This window comes from Rhinatrema bivittatum, chromosome 5, assembly GCF_901001135.1.
Source record: "Rhinatrema bivittatum chromosome 5, aRhiBiv1.1, whole genome shotgun sequence".
Lineage (NCBI taxonomy): Eukaryota > Metazoa > Chordata > Amphibia > Gymnophiona > Rhinatrematidae > Rhinatrema > Rhinatrema bivittatum.
Window position 1 is genome coordinate 243,988,685 of NC_042619.1, and position 21,475 is coordinate 244,010,159.

The 21,475-nt window shown below is 45.4% G+C and overlaps 1 protein-coding gene across 4 annotated transcripts in view; it reads left to right on the forward strand.

Annotated features, from left to right (window-relative positions):
• LOC115092609 (acetylserotonin O-methyltransferase-like) overlaps positions 1–21,475 on the forward strand; it is a 97,121-nt gene that overhangs the window by 47,043 nt on the left and 28,603 nt on the right. For all 4 annotated transcript variants that reach the window (XM_029603643.1, XM_029603641.1, XM_029603642.1 and 1 more), the window contains 2 exons: positions 3,545–3,663; positions 11,179–11,319. In XM_029603643.1, coding sequence (XP_029459503.1) covers positions 3,545–3,663; positions 11,179–11,319 — 260 coding nt within the window. The remainder of the gene's footprint in view (positions 1–3,544; positions 3,664–11,178; positions 11,320–21,475) is intronic.

Below are 21,475 nucleotides of genomic sequence, written 5' to 3' on the forward strand. Positions count from 1 at the left end.
ATTTTTGACGATTTAAAATATATCGGACGATATTTTAAATCGTCAAAAAAAATTCACATCCCTAGTATTTATATCTCCATAGGAGGCCCACCTAGTAACTCGAGGTGAGGTTTAGGTATTAGTGTAGGGGTTAGGGCCACTTTGACATTCAAAGTGAGATATACGAACAGAACAGTTCTCTCTTGTGAAGATTTGATGACCTTCGGAGTGAGGAAACTCACTCAAAGATGATATTTGTGCAATGTTCTCTCAACCTAACTTGATGGACTCTCTACCTGGGTAACATCAAGCTAGGTTGAGAAAACATTGCACAAATCTCATCTTTGTTGTAAGCGCTTTGCATAGGTATTAGTGCAAATTGCGATAAACCTCTTATTACCATAAAACATGCCCCATTTTGATATTTAATGCTACTTAGCTGAATAAGTCTGAATAGCTGAATAAGTCTGAAGTTGAGCTATATGGTGCTGAATGCTAACCTTATTGTATCTAGTCCTATTCACTGCAAACCCTTAATACAAAGAATTGCAGTTAACGTTAGACAACCATGTGGAATTAAATTATATGAAAATCTGGAAGTCAGTGAAAATATGGTTCTTCAGCCAGGCTTTTCACTGCTGATTGTTAAATACAGACCAGCTAATTTCTTACTGGGACTTGTGTATAAATTCAGTTTTATTGGATACCTTTGTTTATACTTTGATTTGATTTTATGTATATTTTGATTGTAAACTGCTTGGATATGTTCTTTACAAGTGGTATATTAAATTTAATAAATAATAACCTTCTTATAATATGTACCTCTTATTACATATTTATTGGGGAATATTGCATACTTATTCTTTTATACCCTCTTAGAATATAATCTGTCCTCTTTTACAATAATATATGAACAGAAGGTATTAGTAAAAGTATGACCTTTAAATTGCTTGTATTATTTGAAAAGAACAGGAGATTTAAGAAGCATAACTTTAGCAACATATTAAAAAATAATGAATTAAAATTAAACTGAAAAACAACTTATGAAATTTATCAATAAAATTCACATGGAGGATCAAGAAATTGGTCTCTTGCTGACACAAACCTGTGTATAAGCTGGAGGAACTTATGTGGTGATTTTCAAACTGCTCGCATTGTTTGCAAGATCTGTGGGTCCTCTTGCCCTGCCATCTTTGCACCAATTTTCAATGTAAAAGCACGTACTTACTTTCACTTTGAAATCTGCCGCAGGGATGAAGTATCCACAGACATTTGCACCTGCTTTGTTTCTGCGGATGCTTTTTGCATGGAAAATAAGCCATGCAGTTTTGAAAATCTACGTGTGTTATGGTTATTGACATATGGATCCTTGGACACTGTGGCAGCTGACCATGCCCACGGGGGGGGGGGGGGGGGGACAGTCCCGTGAGGGACCATGGTGTCAGGCTAGACTCTGGACACACAAATACAGATTGAATCTTTATTTAAACAGTTTTGGAAACCACCAGAGGTGGCAGTAGTGAGTAGTAGATATTGAGCCAGGCTGGGCAAGTATCCCACAGGACGCTGGAACAGCGAATCCTCTGCTTGGCTGTGCTGTAGTGGAAAGAGACTGAGAGTTATGAGTATACAGTGAGAAACATACAGAGTCCCAGGTAGAATAGGAGAAGCTCCGAGACAGGGAGACTTGGTGGTATTGTACTCACACAGCGATTCCCCTAGACGAGAGGTCTGGCAGTGGAACAGAGGGCAGGCCCTCGAGGAGCGAGTACCTGGTTCCAGTGAAGCAGCACTGTGGAATAGATGGTAGTTGTACTCACAGATGGAAACTGTTAGTGAAGTCTTCCAAGTAGAAAGGGTTGTAGATGCAGGCAGCGACTCAGGGAACATGGGCCCTCGAGGAGCGAGTTCCAGTTTCCTGATAGCACCTTAAAGAAGCAGAAGAGGCCCCCGAGGAGCGGGTACCCTGTTAGCAGTAAGAGTTCCAGATAACGCTGGAGTGGCAGAGTAGCTTCGGTACGGAGAGCGAATTCCATCCATAGTATTCCGAATAGTTGCTAACTCGATTAGCTAGCAAAAGTTGTAGGCTTAAATATCCGGGCAGCGTGACGTCATCTCAGGAAGACGCCCCAGAGATTCGCGCCAATGAGGAAATAAAGATGAGGGCGGCGTGTGCGTGCGCGCCCTATGGTACCTTGGAGGAGCATACCGGGAAGCAGTACCAAAGCCGGTCCGGAGACGCTGGAGAGGTCGGCAGACAGACGCCGTGGCAGCCAGTAGTCCGAGTTGAGCGGGAGGAGCCGCATGAAGAGTGAGGTAGGCGGGGCAAAGCCATCGCAGACCGACGGTCGCAACAATGTGTTATTTTCCTCCCTGACATGAACCCACCCACATACTTTTAGCTGGGCAAAGAGTGGGCAATTTTCTTGCAACTCTTTTACCAGGGTAAATCTGTATTTATTATTAGACTCTAGAGCACTGGCGATTTGGTTCCTGAGACCTCATCAGATGATCTGGAATTCAGAGAAATTAAAATATGCAAATGAATCAGCATAACAGTGTGATAGAAGAGACATATCTAATAATAATAATATCCCAAATTTTTTTGATCTGCTCCTTTGGACTTCCAGCTCAATCAGAACTAGGGCTGGACTTATCACCATGAGTCTTTATCTTTTATCCCAACTTAACTTTAGTCCAATCACTGAAGGACAGTCCTGGGCTGGGGACTGTGCTCCAGGGCTCCTTCCAGAAACTTGCAATCACAGGCCCTAAATCCAGCCACAAAGTATCACCACTCCTTCCCCCCAAGCCTCCTTCCCTCCAGGGACTCTGAATGCTGCCTCCACAGCATCTCCAACCCTGACCAACCCTGGGATCCAAAGGCCTGAGCTAGAAAGTGGACTCTGTCCCTCTGCAAGGCAGTGCACAGCGCTTCCACCAAGCCATTGGGCTGGCCCTAATAACCCAACTTTTAAAGGAAAAAAGGAGAGTTTTTCAGAGGCAAACTACTTTCATCCTCTAGCTCTGGTGAACTTTCAAAACCAAGAAAACTACAATTTGAGATTAAATGAAACCCTACCTCAGGAGAAAAAATATCAAATTCCATTTTCCTCAAATGCAGGATCACGCCCATAGACGGGACAGAAAAAGTAGGTGAGAGCAGATTTTCTGCAGAATGCAAAGTACCCTCCACTCTGGTTTATCTTTTCTTAGCATAGGCAACCTTGGAGAGTAGTAATCGAATCAGCATGAAAAATGTTATTACACAATATATTGTAGTGCACGGGTTAGCCAACCTTTTGGGCTCTGTGGCATGGCAGGGGAGGGAGTCTCCCTGATAAGAACCTGCCATACTTCCCTTGTGTATCACAAAATTGGTACAAATGGCCTGCAAATCTTGAAACGGTTTGCAGTGTAGGGAGGGAGCAGCGTGCCAGAGAGGAGTTCCTTGGTGGCACAGATGCCAGGAATTAATGACCCTCAACTCTAGAGTAATGCAGTTATCTCAGTGTGTGCTGCATGTAAATGTAATCTTCAACCTGGCTTTCTTTTCAATCACTAGGTCTGAGGAAGAATTGATAACATTCATGCACTGTATGGATTCTTTGTGGCATTTATGCAAAAAGGATGTGCTGACACTCTTTGACCTCTCCCTTTTCCCCAATGTGTGTGACCTGGGAGGTAAGTGACCGCAGAGCACACAGTGTTTTACAAACCTGTATTGAGATTGAGTCAGATATAGAGGAAGAAAAAAGCTATACGGATGCGCTATATATCATTTCCTTATGACAACAGAAAACTGATTGGACAGGAACCTTTTACCTATAAAACACCAAGGACCAGGGCTTAATTTGTGGGGGAAAGGCCAGGAACGGAACTCCAGCCCTTATTTTCAGGTTTAAGAGGCAGAGAAGCAGGGTATTATTCTCCAGCCCCTCCTCTCCGGGCAGTCTGCAAGGAAGAAAGAAGAGGGGGTGAGCCTGGAGCACACAGAAGAGAACATTTACTCCACTCACTATTCAAATCCCTCCCTCTTGCTCTGCCTCTCCTCTAGTACTGCAGGGAACAGAAGGGGAAGGGATGATACAGAAGCAGACACTGCAGAACAAAAACACACACAAAAAGGGGTTGAATGATACTAGCTTGAAACTCGTGAGCAGTACTGCCAATTCTCAAGGCTTCAACCCTGGCCTTGATGACTGGCATTACTGTTCACCAGGACTGGCGTGACCATTAGGCAGAACTAGGCGGTCACCTAGGGGAGCATCAGTGGGCAGGATGCTGCCAGGAACGCAAGGGCGTCATTTCCAAAATGTGATAGCGATAGCAGTCACAGAGCACTGTATGTGCTAGGGATGTGCAGAGCAAAAGTTTATGTTCATAAGTCCATAAGTCGAAAGGGGAGGTCAATTTCGGTCAATATGGACATATGGAGAATTCCATAAGTTGAGTCTATGTCCATACATGCAAATAAAAATTTAAACCCCTCACCCTCCTTAATCCCCCCCCTAAGACTTACCAAAACTCCCTGGTGGTACAGCAGGGAGTCAGGACGCCATTTCTGAACTCCTTTGCGAGGAGCACGTGACGTCGGCGTCACGTCGGAGTGACACGGCATCACGTGATTCCCCGCGCGATCGCTCCGGGACCCTCGTTGCACCCAAAAGGAACTTTTGGCCAGCTTGGGGGGGCCAGGAACGAGGGTCTCGGAGCGATCGCGCGGGGAATCACGTGACGCCGCGTCACTCCGACGTGACGCCGACGTCACGTGCTCCTCGCAAAGGAGTTCAGAAATGGCGTCCTGAGTCCCTGCTGTTCCACCAGGGAGTTTTGGTAAGTCTTGGGGGGGGGATTAAGGAGGGTGAGGGGTTTAAATTTTTATTTAGGATCAACAATCGCGATTTCCAACTTATTCAATATAGCTATGTTGAATAAGTTGGAAATCCGATCGTTTTCGCCTCATCACTTTTTTAAGTTAAAAAAAAAAAAAAGTTGCGTTTTACATTTAAGTTCAAAACGAATGCACACCCCTAGTATGTGCAGAGAGAGAGAAATCCTTACGAGGGTGCCAATAACTCTATATATCTAGCACTGCCAGAGGGCGCATTCAACTCAGGGTGGGTTTGGGGGTGGGGGTGGGAGGGGGGCGGTGTTACATTGGTCTGTCTAGGGCGCTATAGACCTTTGCACCAGCCCTGCTGCTCACAGCTTTCAAACTGGTGCTAATTAAACCTCTTTTTTAATCCATTACAGAGAATGTAATATTTGGCAAAACAACCCAGAATGCCTGCCACCTTTTTTTTGGGACTGAAGAAAGCGGTGCAGAGTTGGCAGTGATATCATTTCTGGTTCCTCTGTGGAAACAGAACAGAGCCAGTAGTTGCATGGATCATGTATGTGTCTCTCCCACCCCCAGTTCTTGGAGGAAGCAGAGCAGAACAGAGTGTGCTGGAGCTGCTTATCCTGAGACAAACTAACACTATCTATCCACAAAAAGTGGGGGTAACCTATATATCAAATTCTTCAAACAACCCGCACATAAGAATAATTGTATTTTTATTTTTAAATATATTTTTTTATTTATTTCTATTTATTTCACCTAAGTGTCCCACTTTTACCCAATATTATGTCCAAGCTTCTCAAAACATGTATGTTAAAAATATTTAATGAGTGCAAAGTGATGCTTCATACAATGCAAGAACACCAGACCTTGGTGTCTCGCTCAATTTTTGTTGTGTAATCATGAGCACCACCATCCACCACATAACTCTTTAATCAATTTTTGAAAAACATTTTTACTTTATATTTTCAATATTTTCTTAAAACTGATTTTTTATATATCTTTATATTTTATGTTTTAGAAGACCTGAATTTAAAACTTTGATGTGAAACACTGCATATAGAACAAGGGATTCAGGTCGCCAATCATTCGGGATCGGAGCATTACTTATCTTGCGTTTGTATTATACTCAGAGTCCTCGAAACAGATCTTTCAGTAGCACTTGCCCCAACAAGGCCCAGTTTTGACTGATCTTCTTCAGGAGAAGCCACTCAAACTGTGTCCAAAACGATTTGTTCATATTTCATTTTCCAAAAGGAATAAAGAGCTCGCCTGGGCGCTGCTCACTCCGTTCTCCTCTTCCAAAAAATGGCGAACCCGCTCTCCCTTGTTAGCGTCCCTAATTTAAAGGGACTACCATCACATGACCTTAAACATGGCTGAATGACAAAATACCTCCTCCTCCAAACTCACTTATAGGAGAGATGACCAATCAATCAAATCGTTCAATCCAATCGGTGCCTCAGTGTTTAATTTAAAAATCCAGTATTGTTCCCTTCGATTTAATATTGTGCCCAAATCATCCCACGTAGATTTCCTCGTAACTTGTTCAATTATAGTCCATTGTAATTCATCAAAACTATAACCATGCTCTGCACAATGGTTGACCAGTGGCGCTGACATGACTCTATTGTTGATACGGGATCTATGCTCCATCAACCGGGTTTTGATAACTCTACTTGTACATCCAATGTATACCTTCATGCATTTGCAAATTATAGCATAGATGACATTCTTGGACATGCAGCTAGTCTTTGCTTTACGTTTAACAACATATCCCATGTTGGTATCAGTCCAGATATCACCTTCAATAGTGTTAGCGCAAATCGAACAACATCCGCACTGCTTGTGTTCTCCCTTATTATCAAATAAGGGCTGTGCCCTAGTTAAACTTGCATGCACTATTTTGTCCCGTATGTTGAACCCCCGACTTGTTGCAAATAACGGGAGTTCATTGAAAATCTTGTGAAGTCCCAACACATGCCAGTGCCTCTTAACAGAATTGATCAACGCCACAGTAGAAGTGCTTTGCTGGAGATAATTGAAAAAAAAAAAAAGAAGTGCTTTGCTGGAGAACAAAGACCAACTGTTCCTGTGTCCTTTGTTCACGATAAGTAAGAAGTTGTGCCCTGTCACTATATTTAGATCTTTTGTAGGCTTGTCTGATAACTTTCACAGGATACCCACGATCCAAAAACTTCTTGGTGAGCAACTGATCTTGTTTTTCAAATTCAATGTTGGATGAGCAAATTCTTCTAATCCGGAAGAATTGTGACACCGGAAGACCCTTTTTAAATGCTGTCGCATGGTGGCTGTGATATTTTAGCAAGTTATTTTTATCAGTAATTTTTTTGTTTACAGTAGTGAATAGTTGACCCTCCTTAATCTCAACTATCACATCCAAGTACACGATCTTAGATGTACTATGGTGAAAAGTAACTTTCAGATTTTGATCAACCCCATTTATCCAATTCTGGAAGGCCTCCAATTTTTCTTGTGACTCCTTCCAGACAACAAAGATATCATCTATGTATCTGTACCATGCCCCAATCATGGGCCACCATTGGGACTGGTAAATAATGGTATCTTCAAAATTAGCCACAAACAGGTTGGCTACTGCAGGAGCCAACGAAGAACCCATGGGAATACCATGATTTTGATGGTAGAATTTATCGTCAAAGCTGAAGTAATTGTTAAAAATGACCAATTCAGTCAATTCTTGCAAAAATTCCGTTTTAATCCTTTTAGGTCCTTGATGGTGAAACATGGCTTCATTCACTATATCTGCAGCCGCTCATTGTGATAGAGATACAATGTCCATCGTCATTAGAATGATGGGGTCATTTCCAAGCTGGATTTCACTCAATCTATTAAGAAACTGGATTGTATCCTTTAAATATGACTGTTTGCTTTGAACCAATGGCTGTAAAAACTTGTCTATGAAAATCGCAGGGGGTTCCAAAACTGCAAGAATTGACTGAATTGGTCATTTTTAACAATTACTTCAGCTTTGATGATAAATTCTACCATCAAAATCATGGTATTCCCATGGGTTCTTCGTTGGCTCCTGCAGTAGCCAACCTGTTTGTGGCTAATTTTAAAGATACCATTATTTACCAGTCCCAATGGTGGCCCATGATTGGGGCATGGTACAGATACATAGATGATATCTTTGTCGTCTGGAAGGAGTCACAAGAAAAATTGGAGGCCTTCCAGAATTGGATAAATGGGGTTGATCAAAATCTGAAATTTACTTTTCACCATAGTACATCTAAGATCGTGTACTTGGATGTGATAGTTGAGATTAAGGAGGGTCAACTATTCACTACTGTAAACAAAAAAATTACTGATAAAAATAACTTGCTAAAATATCACAGCCACCATGCGAAAGCATTTAAAAAGGGTCTTCCGGTGTCACAATTCTTCCGGATTAGAAGAATTTGCTCATCCAACATTGAATTTGAAAAACAAGCTCAGTTGCTCACCAAGAAGTTTTTGGATCGTGGGTATCCTGTGAAAGTTATCAGACAAGCCTACAAAAGATCTAAATATAGTGACAGGGCACAACTTCTTACTTATCATGAACGAAGGACACAGGAACAGTTGGTCTTTGTTCTCCAGCAAAGCACTTCTACTGTGGCATTGATCAATTCTGTCAAGAGGCACTGGCATGTGTTGGGACTTCACAAGATTTTCAATGAACTCCCGTTATTTGCAACAAACCGGGGGTTCAACATATGGGGCAAAATAGTGCATGCAAGTTTAACTAGGGCACAGCCCTTATTTGATAATAAGGGAGAACACAAGCAGTGCGGATGTTGTTCGATTTGCGCTAACACTATTGAAGGTGATATCTGGACTGATACCAACACGGGATATGTTGTTAAACGTAAAGCAAAGACTAGCTGCATGTCCAAAAATGTCATCTATGCTATAATTTGCAAATGCATGAAGGTATACATTGGACGTACAAGTAGAGTTATCAAAACCCAGTTGATGGAGCATAGATCCCGTATCAACAATAGAGTCATGTCAGCGCCACTGGTCAACCATTGTGCAGAGCATGGTTATAGTTTTGATGATTTAAAATGGACTATAATTGAACAAGTTACGAGGAAATCTACGTGGGATGATTTGGGCACAATATTAAATCGAAGGGAACAATACTGGATTTTTAAATTAAAAACTGAGGCACCGATTGGATTGAACGATTTGATTGATTGGTCATCTCTCCTATAAGTGAGTTTGGAGGAGGAGGTATTTTGTCATTCAGCCATGTTTAAGGTCATGTGATGGTAGTCCCTTTAAATTAGGGATGCTAACAAGGGAGAGCGGGTTCGCCATTTTTTGGAAGAGGAGAACGGAGTGAGCAGCGCCCAGGCGAGCTCTTTATTCCTTTTGGAAAATGAAATATGAACAAATCGTTTTGGACACAGTTTGAGTGGCTTCTCCTGAAGAAGATCAGTCGAAACTGGGCCTTGTTGGGGCAAGTGCTACTGAAAGATCTGTTTCGAGGACTCTGAGTGTAATACAAACGCAAGATAAGTAATGCTCCGATCCCGAATAATTGGCAACCTGAATCCCTTGTTCTATATGCAGTGTTTCACATCAAAGTTTTAAATTCAGGTCTTCTAAAACATAAAATATAAAGATATATAAAAAATCAGTTTTAAGAAAATATTGAAAATATAAAGTAAAAATGTTTTTCAAAAATTGATTAAAGGGTTATGTGGTGGATGGTGGTGCTCATGATTACACAACAAAAATTGAGCGAGACACCAAGGTCTGGTGTTCTTGCATTGTATGAAGCATCATTTTGCACTCATTAAATATTTTTAACATACATGTTTTGAGAAGCTTGGACATAATATTGGGTAAAAGTGGGACACTTAGGTGAAATAAATAGAAATAAATAAAAAAATATATTTAAAAATAAAAATACAATTATTCTTATGTGCGGGTTGTTTGAAGAATTTGATATCCTGAGACAAAGGCAGGCACAAGTCTTTGATTTTGGTGCAGCTTCCCAGCACAATTTAGGAGGCTCTGAGGGAGAACAGTCAAGGTAAAAAAGACACAGGTTGAATGCCTGTCAGCCTCACTGCTTCTGCCACTCCTGGGTGTGTTGACTTCCTGCTTATCATGTGTCATCCCAGGCCCTGCTGCCTCTGTTGCTGGTGTCTACACTGCTGAGGGTGAAATGGCCATGAGCATGAATGAGGGAATGTAAGATGACTGAAGGGATTAGTGGGAGGGGAAAGAAAGTGATTGAGGAGATAGAGAAGGGCAAGAGAGTGAGGGGATCAGAAGAAGGGGAGAGTAAGTGAATGATGGGATGTGGGAAGGCAAAAGAATGAGTGAAGGGATCAGAGAGGCTGTGGGTTGCGTACAATGGAAGGGGAAAGAGGGAATTAGGGAATCAAAGGTATTGCTGGGTAGGAGTGAGGGAATCAGAGACTATGAGATATTAGTGAGATGATCAGAGTTGAGAGCAGTCTGTAAGTGAATTGATCAGAGAGGGTGGAGAAAGAGGAGAGGAAGGGAGAGGATAGGATTGGGCATAGTGGGGGGTGGGGTGGGGTGAGGAGAGAGAGTGAGTGATGAGATGGCATTTCTCCCTTCCTTTCACCCCCAAGGAGAAAAAGAGCAGGCCATGCTTTTGAATTCCAGGCCCTGCATCCCTGTCCAAGGAGAGACTGATAACAGCGGACAGTGCTCACCAACCTGCTCCAGCCCCACTAAGGCAGAGGTGACTCAGCTGATTCTGGCATAAAGAGTGAGAGGAAGAGAGTTGGAGAGGGTAATTTTCCAGGGAGAGATGAAGTTCGAGAACCACCAGAGATGGAGGTTAAATTTGGAGGTTTTAGGACCACTGGTGTGGGAGGAAGGGATGGGACAAAGACTACTGTGGAATTTATGGCGGCCTGGGATGGAGGCTCAGGATCACAGGGTAGAGAGAAGAAGGCTAGACAGAAAGAGCCCCTTTCTCTCTACCAGCCTTCTCCTCCTTACCCCAGTGATCTTGCATCCCTAACCCGCAGGTGTTCTTCATTTATCAGTGCTCATCAGGCATGTTAAGTGTGTGAAGAGTGCGTTTGGGTATGCGTGTGTGAGAGTTCCCACCCAGCCCTGGCTCCGCCCCTTTGCACAGGTCACATCTGGCTCTAGTCCCACCCATGTCACCTTCCTCCACAGTTCCGCTTCCTTTTTGTCTACAAATTAAGCTCAGCCAAGGACCATTAGTAATTCAAAGGCTCTACGTCTGGTATCATAAACCTTACATGCAGTGTAGGTAGTTTGGGCTTCTGTTTTATGCTCTTGTATTCATGCAGCATTTTGTTTGCATTCTGTGCAAGGATGTTCAGGGGTTATGGCAAAGGAGTGCATTTCTCTGTACCCAGCATCTACGGTGACAATCTATGACCTACCTAAAGTTGTGGAAACTGCAAAGAAGCACTTTATATCCCCAGATGAACATCGGATCCGTTTCCAGGAAGGTGGGTTTGAGTCGCATTATTCCATTTTTGTTCTCATTGCAAATGATGTATTAGATATAAGAAATAAAAATTTCAGCAGCAAGCATGAATACTGAAATGATCCCAGAGCCAAGATCTGCAGATGCTGTAAAGTAAACTAATATACTTCTTCTAGAGTGGATATTACACTATTAACTAACATTTTGGTCACTGGCTGGAAGCTTTCATACTGTATGTATGCTTTTTCTATGTTCCAAGCTAATGTTTCTCAAGCTGGTCCTAGAGTGCCTATTAGCCAGTCTGGTTTGCAGGCTAGCCACAATGAATATGCCTGGCATAGAGGCTGTACTGCTTCCATTGCACACAAATCTCAATCTCTCTCATTGTGAGTGTCCTAAAAGGAAGGCTGGCTAGGGGGCTACTTCTGTATCAGGTTGAGAAACACTGCTCTAAATGACTCATAGATGCACAGCCACACCTGCAAGCCAATCAGGGAGATGAGGCATACAACTGGTACGGCACCAAAGCAGGGAGCCCAATAACTTTCTCAGGACCTACTCAGTGTGCCTGCATGTGACCAGAGTTGAAGATAGAGCCCAGAGAGTCTTGAAAGTTCATCTTTGAATGGTTCTTATGTTAGCCCAATAAGATGTATCATAACCTGCAAAATCTCCTTTTTAATCTGCAGGACCAAAGGGGTTAATACATAGAAAACATAAACATAGAATTGACAGCAGAAAAGGACCTTATGGCCATTGGCCCATCCAGATCCCATAGTTATCAGTTTCCCATACTTATGAGTTACTCAGACCACCAAGGTCAGGGCTCTTGTTTGAGTCCAATATTGGAGTTGCATCAGGCTTTTTGGTTAAGGGTTGTAACTGCCACATCAAGCAAGTTATCTCCATGCTTATTTGTTTTCCCATGCTATACAGTTCAATGTCCTTGTTGCTTGTTGTCTGAATCCAATTCCTCTTCTCCCCCTGCCGTTGAAGCAGCAAGAATGGAGTTGCATCACAATATGAAGGCTTATTTGTTAAGGGTAGTATCTGTCAAACCAGCAAGTTACTCCCTTGCCTCTTACTTCATTCCCCTTCCACTTGCCTTTAGGGATCCACAGTGTTTATCCCATGCCCTTTTATTTATTTAGATTTTTATATTCTGCTTTTCACACATTTTTCAGCACTTCAAAGCAGATTACATTCAGTTACTGTAGTTATTTCCCTATCCTCAGAGGGCTTACAATCTAAGGAGGTTATTTTCTAAGGATTTATCGCATGCGTTAGGGCCTTTTCACAGCGGCAACATTAAAATTAGGGGGAGGGGAGGAGTTGGCACCTCTGCCAGCGATAATGTTTCGAACATTATCGTCGGCAGTAGCACCATCTTTTATAGTGGCACCATGCCCTTGATAGCCTGCAGCTGGCCGCACTGCGGCCGGCAAAATCACACCGCCATGATGCAATCAGCTGCAGGCTATTGCCCACTCCCTCCTTTGCCCCCCCCCCACCCCCTTTAGTGCAGGTTTCATCATTCCACATGGAAAGATGAATTCTGGCCTAATTTTGTACCTGAGGCAATGGAGCAACAGTGGGACCTTAAACCCCGGTCTCCTAGTTCACAGGAGACCGGCTGCGCTAACCACTAGACTCCTGATGAGTTCGTGGCCCCTTGACCTGGCTAGAACTGATGATGGTGCACTGTGGAAGGCCCACAGTGGAGGTCGTAGCCGGGAGGTGATTCAAGCCAGGAGACCCGAGATCCCCCCGGGAGGAGCTCTTTAGGATCCGGTCTGCTTGGACTTATGGGTGGTCTCTTGAAGGCGAGTATCTGAAGAGTAGTCCGGGAGTATGGAGAGGAGGAGAAGCTGGAACCAGGAGGCCAACTGGAACTTCACCATTGGAAGCCTGAGGTCTCCCCAGGAGAAGCCTGTGAGGATCCGAGCCGCTTGGACTTAGGTGAGGCCTCCTGGATGGAGCAGTCCGGAAGATGAAGAGCAGGAAGGAGAACAAACCAGGATTCAGGGCAGACAGCTGACAGCAGAGACTGAAGACGAACCAAGGTTGAGGCAGGCAGCAAGCAGGAAGTCAGGGGACGAACTGAAGTCAGGAGCCAGAGGACAAGCCAAAGTCAGAAGCCCGGGGACGAGCCAAAGTCAGAAGCCAGAGGATGATAAGGAAGGCGGGAAAGGAAGCAAGGCAGGAACAGCAACTAGCACACTCAGAGGAGCTAACCTCGTTGCCAGGCGAGGAGTAAGGCTGACTGCAGGGTTTAAATCCCTGCTGGCGTCTGATATCCTTCAGGGGCAGAGCCATCTCTTCCCATGCTGGCCTCTTTAAATTCAGTGCCCCAGCGTGAGCGTGTGCCTAGAGGGGCGGGGCCAGCTGAGGACGTTAGCGGTGTCTCCCTCGCAGAGGGAGCATTGTGCGAAGGAGCTAGGCAGGCCCGAGTAGGCCTCAAGGACACTGCCACTGCTGCTGCAAGGCATCCTGAGGTCGGTGGGGCACCGGCCCGCAGACTATTGCAGGTCGGGACCATAACAGCTACTCCTCCACTCTTGCACTATTTTGTCTTTACCACCTCGTCCAGCAGGGCATTTCAGGTGTCTATCACCCTCTCTGTGAAGAAATATTTCCTGACATTGATTCTGAGTCAACCTCCCTGGAGTTTCATTTCATGACCCCTAGTTCTACTGGATTCTTTCCAGCGGAAAAGATTTGTTGTTGATTGTGCATCTTTAAGACCTTTCAAGAATCTGAAGGTCTGTATCATATCTCATCTGCTTCTTCTTTCCTCCAGGATATATGTATTTAGGTCCTTCAACATCTCCTCATAAGTTAATAGATGGAAACCTCCCACCATTTTGGTTGTCCTTCTCTGGACCACCTCCAACCTGTTTCTGTCCCTTTTGAGATATGGTGTCCAGAACTGAACACAGTACTCCAGGTGAGGCCTCACCTAGGATCTGTACAAAGGGATTATCACTTCCTTACTAGATATTCCTCTCTCTATGCAGCCCAGCAATCTTCTAGCTTTAGCTATTGCCTTGTCACATTGCTTTGCTATGTTTAAATCACTAGACACTATCACCCCAAGGTCTCTCTCCTGTTCTATTCACAGCAGTGCTTCACCCCCCCATTGCATACAGTTCCTTCGGATTACCATATCCCAGATGCATGACCCTACACTTCTTGGCATTAAATCCCAGTTGCCATATCTTCGACCACTCTTCAAGCTTCCTTAAATCACTTTTCATTTTCTCCATTCCTTCTGGCATGTCCACTCTATTGCAGATCTTAGTATAATCTGCAAATAGAGAAACTTTAGCTTCTATCCCTTCCGCAATGTTGCTCACAAAGACGTTTAACAGAACCGGTCCCAACACTGATCCCTTTGGCACTCCATTTAACACCATTTTCTCTTCAGAGTAGGTTCCATTTACCATCACACTCTGTCTTTTATCCATCAACCAGTAGAGATGTGAATCGGAACCAGAATCGGTTCGGATTTCAGTTCCGATTCACATCTCTATAGATGTGAATCGGAACCAGAATCGGTTCGGATTTCAGTTCCGATTCACATCTCTATCAACCAGTTTGTAACTCACACCACCACCTTAGCGATTTCTCCCAAGCTTCTCATTCATGAGTCTTCTATGCAGGATTGTATCAAAGGCTGTACTAAAATCCAAGTAAATCACATTGAGTGCTCTTCCCTAATCCAGTTCTCTAGACACCCAATCAAGAAATCAATCAGATACGTCTGACAGGACCTTCCCCTGGTGAATCCGTGCTGTTGCATATCAAGCCAGCCACCAGAATGTAGGTAGTTCACTATCTTTTCTTTCAATAGTCTCCATTAATTTTCCCACCACTGAGGTGAGGCTAACTGGCCTGTAATTTCCAGCCTCCTCTCTGCTCCCACTCTTGTGAAGCAGGACCTCCACCACTCTTCTCCAATCACTTGGCACCACTTCTGTTTCCAGGTATCTATTGAATAGGTCACTCAGCAGACCCCCAGCACATCTCTGAGCTCCCTCAGTATTCTCGGATTAATCTCATCAGGCCCCATGACTTTGTCTACTTTCAGTTTTCCTAGCTCTTCCCATACATTCTCTTCTGTAACTGGGGTTTAATTAAATCCACCCCCATCCACAGCCTTGTTAACCAGCGACAGTCCTTCTCCAGGGTCATGTAGCACATTTAAAACTAATTAGAGAAGTTCTTTTTCACTCTATGCACAATTAAACTCTGGAATTTGTTGCCAGGGTGTTGCGAGCAGGAGTGGGGGGGGGGGGGGGGGGGCGGTCGCTTCTTCTAGGAGAATGTGAGCTCTTGGACCAAGGCATGGTTCAGGTAGGAGTCCCAAGGCACCCACCGTGGGAGACGAGAGTGTCCAAACACAGGCTGGAGATGGATCAAGGCTAAACTAGGAGTCAGACGAGGAACATCAAGGAACTGGAACAAGGCAGGCTCAGACCTCCACTGGACCTGTATGCAAAAGTGAGACCCAGCAATGCAATGCTGGTCTCAAGAGTAGCCCTCCGGCTATTCGGTAGCCCTTCCGGACTCACCACTAGGGAACAACGAGTGAGTGAGTCCAGACAGAGGCTGAGGGCAGGAACAAGACAAGACATGGAACTGAGGAACTTAGAAGACTCAGACGAGGACTCGAGGAACTTAGAAGACTCAGATGAAGACTTGAGGAACTTGGAAGACTCAGTCGAGGATTCAGGCACTAGTACATGGTGAGTACTGCACCGCAGCATGCCCTACACAGCCGCCCATGGCTGGTTGCGGACAACGCTGGAAGCAAAGCAGACTCCAGGTGATAAAGTGAAGATTTGGAACTGGAAACATGACAAAGATTCAGGAGAGGCCTGCATCGAAGTTTGCCCTACATAGCCGCCTGTGGCTGGTCACGGACCATGCTGAAGAGGAGCAGGTTCTGGGTTGAGTTTAGAGCATGGATGGAAGCAGGAACAAGGAACTCCAAAGACCGGGAACAGGATTCACGGATTCAAGACTCAGGATTCAAGGATTCAGAACTTGGATTCAGGAACAGACCTCGGCATTAAAAGCAAGGGCCTTCCAGAGACTTGCACTACAGTCGTGAAGACAGCCCTTGTGCCACAAAGCGCCCTACACAGCCCCCTATGGGCTGGTCACGGACCACAACGGTGGCATGTCAGGAAAGGTGGACAAGCAGGAAACCTGGAAACAGGATGAAGAGCCATAGATGGGAACATCGGGACCAGGACTAGAATATCAGGAACAAGGAATATCAGGAACGAAAGAGCTCCAGCAAAGAATAGGAACATCCATGGAGACCAGGAACATCTAACATGGAACACGGAACCATCTGGACAAAAGCAGGCCATGGGAGACCTTGTCGGACAGAAGAAGCATGGACAACCATGAAGATCCGATACAAAGGCCCAAGGAGCGGAAGTAGAGCCCTTTTATAGGGCTGGTGGAGGAACAGGCTGATGATATCATCCATTGGAGCCGAGGGGCTTTTCACGCCTCTGGCCCTTTAAATATTGTACAGAGGCGAGCGCACCTAGAGGAACCCAATGCAGGACTGAAACAGCGGCGTTGGCGGTGTCCCTGCCGTGAAGATGAAGAAGTTGGCAGCGGCACTTCTGCCATGTGAAGCAGCATCCTGGCAGCTGCTTCCATGCTGTGAAGAAACAGTGGTGGCCCTTCCTTCCACGTACAGCAAGGTTGGGCCTCATGGGAGCGGCAACAGCTGTCCAGGGCAACATAAGCCGCAAAGATGGAAGAGTTCTTCAGTGGCGTCGGTCCAGGAAGGTGGAGAAGGCAGTCAGGCACCGGCCCGGCCAGCGAGAAAGGTGAGAGTCTGCTCATGAGATGGGCTCTGTGAGCGGCATCGTAACACAGGGGATATGGTTAGTGCAGATAATAGGGATGTAAATCGTTTTTTGACGATTTAAAACAATTGTCAGATATATTTTAAATCGTCAAAAATCGTTAGAGCCGCGATACAATAACAATTCCCCCGATTTATCGTCAAAAAATCATAAATCGGGGGAGGGCGGGAAAACCGGCAAACCAAAACAACCCTAAAACCCACCCCGACCCTTTAAAACAAATCCCCCACCCTCCTGAACCCCCCCAAAATGTTTTAAATTACCTGGGGTCCAGTGGGAGGGTCCCGGCACGATCTCCCGCTCTCTGGCCACGGCTGCGTTAATAGAAATGGCGCCGGTGGCCCTTTGCCCTTACCATATGACAGGGCAAAGGTAGCGCCGGCGCCATTTTGGTTCCTGACACCCGACGTCACGAATGCAGGAGATCGCTCCCGGACCCCCGCTGGACCCCCAGGGACTTTTGACCAGCTTGGGGGGGGCCTCCTGACCCCCACAAGACTTGTCAAAAGTCTTTTTGAATATTGGCAATACGCGCCGTATTGCCATTGAATATTGGCAATACGGCGCGAGTGCAGGAGGTCGCTCCCAGACCCCCGCTGGATTTTTGGCAAGTCTTGTGGGGTCAGGAGGCCCCCCCAAGCTGGCCAAAAGTCCCTGGGGGTCCAGCGGGGGTCCGGGAGCGATCTCCTGCACTCGTGACGTCGGGTGTCAGGAACCAAAATGGTGCCTGTCATATGGTAAGGGCAAAGTGCCACCGACGCCATTTCTATTAACGCAGCCGTGGCCCGAGAGCGGGAGATCGTGGGAGATCGCGCCGGGACCCCCCCACTGGACCCCAGGTAATTTAAAACATTTTGGGGGGGGGTTCGGGAGGGTGGGGGATTTGTTTTAAAGGGTCGGGGTGGGTTTTAGGGTTGTTTTGGTGTGCTGGTTTTCCCGCCCTCCCCCAATTTACGATTTTTAACGATTAAAAAAAAAAAACAAAAAAACATGACGATCAGATTTCCCTCCCCCCCAGCCAAAATCAATCGTTAAGACGATCGATCACACGATTCACATCCCTACTTTCCACTATTTTTCCTGGCACTGAAGTCAGGCTAACTGGTCTGTAGTTTCCCGGATCACCCCGGAGCCCTTTTTAAATATTGGGATTGCATTAGCCACCCTTCAGATACAATGGATGATTTTAATGATAGGTTATACATTTTAACTACTAGATCTGAAATTTCATTTAAGTTCCTTCAGAACCCTGGGGTGTATACCATCCCGTCCAGGTCATTTACTGTTGCGATGCTGGAGCCTCGGTAGACCTCTTACCTCTCCAGCCAATCCGTTCCCCATTGCCGCTGTCGCTTTTATTGGGGCCTTTCCTGTGGCCTGGAGCTGCCTCCGGACCTTCCTACGCGGCAGGAGCCGCCGACCAGTCTACCTCCGCATCTGGAGGCCGCTGTTGACACCGTCTTCTTCTTCGGCTAGTGGGCCGCCCTGGAGCTCCTTTTCAGTGACAGGGAGGCCGCTTCCAGCATCAGGGCCTGCCTGCAGCCCAGCTTCCTTCTGCTCTGCCTCAGCGGCAGGATGCCGCTGTCCAAGGTCCTGCCCCCTTCTCCTAAGGGGCGAGGCTGCTCCTCTTTCCCCTTCTTAAAGAAACAGTAGGTGTGGCTCCCTGGCCCCACCTGTGGACTCCTCCCTGGATGTCTTCGTATGTCTGCCCTATAAAAGGGCTTCTCGCTCAGTCAGTCTTCGCCTTGGCTAGGGGCTAGTCCTCCCTAGGACTCCTCTGCTTCCGCTCCTGCCTGGCATTCCTGTTCTCCATCTTGGGATCCCTCGTTGATGTACCTGATGATCCATTTTCCTGATCTCTGTTCCTGATGTTCTGTTCCAGTCCTGATGTTCCGTTTCAGTCCAGATCTTCTATGTTTAAGTCCTGACATTCCATGTTCAAGTCCTGATGTTCCAGATGTCCATGTCTCCAAGTTCCTGATGTTCTCCTTGTTAGCAGCCCACGCCTCCGGAGGTTCCTTGCTTTTAGACTTCCAAGTTCCAATTTCCAAATATCCCGTCCTGTCCTCGGAGGGTCTTGGGGCTGCTTCTTCCAAGTCCAGAGCTTGCTCCGCTCCCCTTGTGGGCCGCGACCAGCTGACCGGCTGTGTAGGGCGCGAAGGGGACAGTGTGGTCTGCGACCAGCCCAGCTGGGCTATGTAGGGCGCCTGAGGGACCTTGCTCAGCTTCGTCTGGAGTCTTCCATGTTCCAAGCCTATGTCCTGAGTGTTTCAAGTTCCAAGTCCTCGCCTCCTGAGTCTTCCAAGTTCGAAGTCCACGTCTTGTCTGCCAAGCTCCAAGTTCCATATCTCGTCTTCCAAGTTCCAGAGTCCTCCATCCTGCCCAGAAGGGGCACGTCTCGCCTGCCTCAGCGCTTCCCCGGGGCTCCTCTCCTGGCTTGCTGAGGTCCAAGGGCACACTCCACTCATCCCAACCCAGAATCGGGAGCGCCCCCTAGCGCTCCCTCCTAGGGATCTATAACATTTACTACTTTTCAGTTTGTCAATCAGGCCTACCACATCTTCTAGGTTCACCTTGATTTGGTTCAGTCCTTCTGCTTCATTTTTTGAAGGGATTAATAAACATGTGGATAAAGGTGAACCAGTAGATGTAGTGTATTTAGATTTTTAGAAGGCGTTTGACAAAGTCCCTCATGAGAGGCCTCTAAGAAAACTAAAAAGTCATGGAATAGGAGGTGATGTCCTTTCATGGATTATAAACTGGTTAAAAGACAGGAAACAGAGGATAGGATTAAATGGTCAATTTTCTCAGTGGAAAAGGGTAAACAGTGGAGTGCCTCAGGGATCTGTACTTGTACCGGTGCTTTTCAATATATATATATATATATATATATATATATATATATATATATAAATGATCTGGAAAGGAATACGACGAGTGAGGTTATCAAATTTGCAGCTGATACAAAATTATACAGAGTAGTTAAATCACAAGCAGACTGTGATACATTACAGGAGGACCTTGCAAGACTGGAAGATTGGGCATCCAAATGGCAGATGAAATTTAATGTGGACAAGTGCAAGGTGTTGCATATAAGGAAAAATAACCCTTGCTGTAGTTACACGATGTTAGGTTCCATATTAGGAACTACCACCCAGGAAAAAGATCTAGGCATCATAGTGGATAATATTTTAAAATCGTCGGATCAGTGTGCTGCAGCAGTCAAAAAAGCAAACAGAATGTTAGGAATTATTAGGAAGGGAATGTGAATAAAATGGAAAATGTCATAATGCCTCTATATCGCTCCATGGTGAGACCGCACCTTGAATATTGTAAACAAGTCTGGTCGCCGCATCTTAAAAAAGATATAGTTGCGATGGAGAAGGTACAGAGAAGGGCAACCAAAATGATAAAGAGGATGGAACAGCTCCCCTATGAGGAAAAACTAAAGAGGTTGGGACCTTTCAGCTTGGAGAAGAGACGACTGAGGGGGATATGATAGAGGTGTTTAAAATCATGAGAGGTCTAGAACGGGTAGATGTGAATCGGTTATTTTCTCTCTCGGATAATAGAAGGACTAGGGGGCACCCAATAAAGTTAGCATGTGGCACATTTAAAACTAATCGGAGAAAGTTCTTTTTCACTCAACGCACAATTAAACTCTGGAATTTGTTGCCAAAGGATGTGGTTAGTGCAGTTAGTCTAGCTGGGTTTAGAAAAGGTTTGGATAAGTTCTTGGAGGAGAAGTCCATCACCTGCTATTAATCAAGTTGACTTCGAAAATAGCCACTGCTATTACTAGCAACAGTAACATGGGATCTTCTTAGTTTTTGGGTACTTGCCAGGTTATTATGGCCTGGATTGGGCACTGTCAGAAACAGGATGCTCGGCTTGATGGACCCTTGGTCTGACCCAGTTATCAAAGTTTCCCTTTTGAAAGTTTAGTGTTAGAGCTGCAGATTTACATATTGTCCCCCTTCCAGTTATTAGTTTAAATTCGATCATGTTATGATCACTGTTGCCAAGTGACCCCACCACCGTTACCTCTCTCACCAAATCCTGCGTTCCACTAAGAATTAAATCTAAAATAGCTCCCTCTCTTGTTGGTTCCTGAACCAATTGCTCCATGAAGCAATCATTTATTAGGGGTGTGCACCCTTTTTCCACGTATTTGAAATCCGCAACTTATTTTTTGCAATCTGTTGAATATGTGGGGAGGCGAAACGCATCGCGACTCCCCACGTATTCAACAGATATTCGTTGTATTCGGCCTCCTAAATAAAC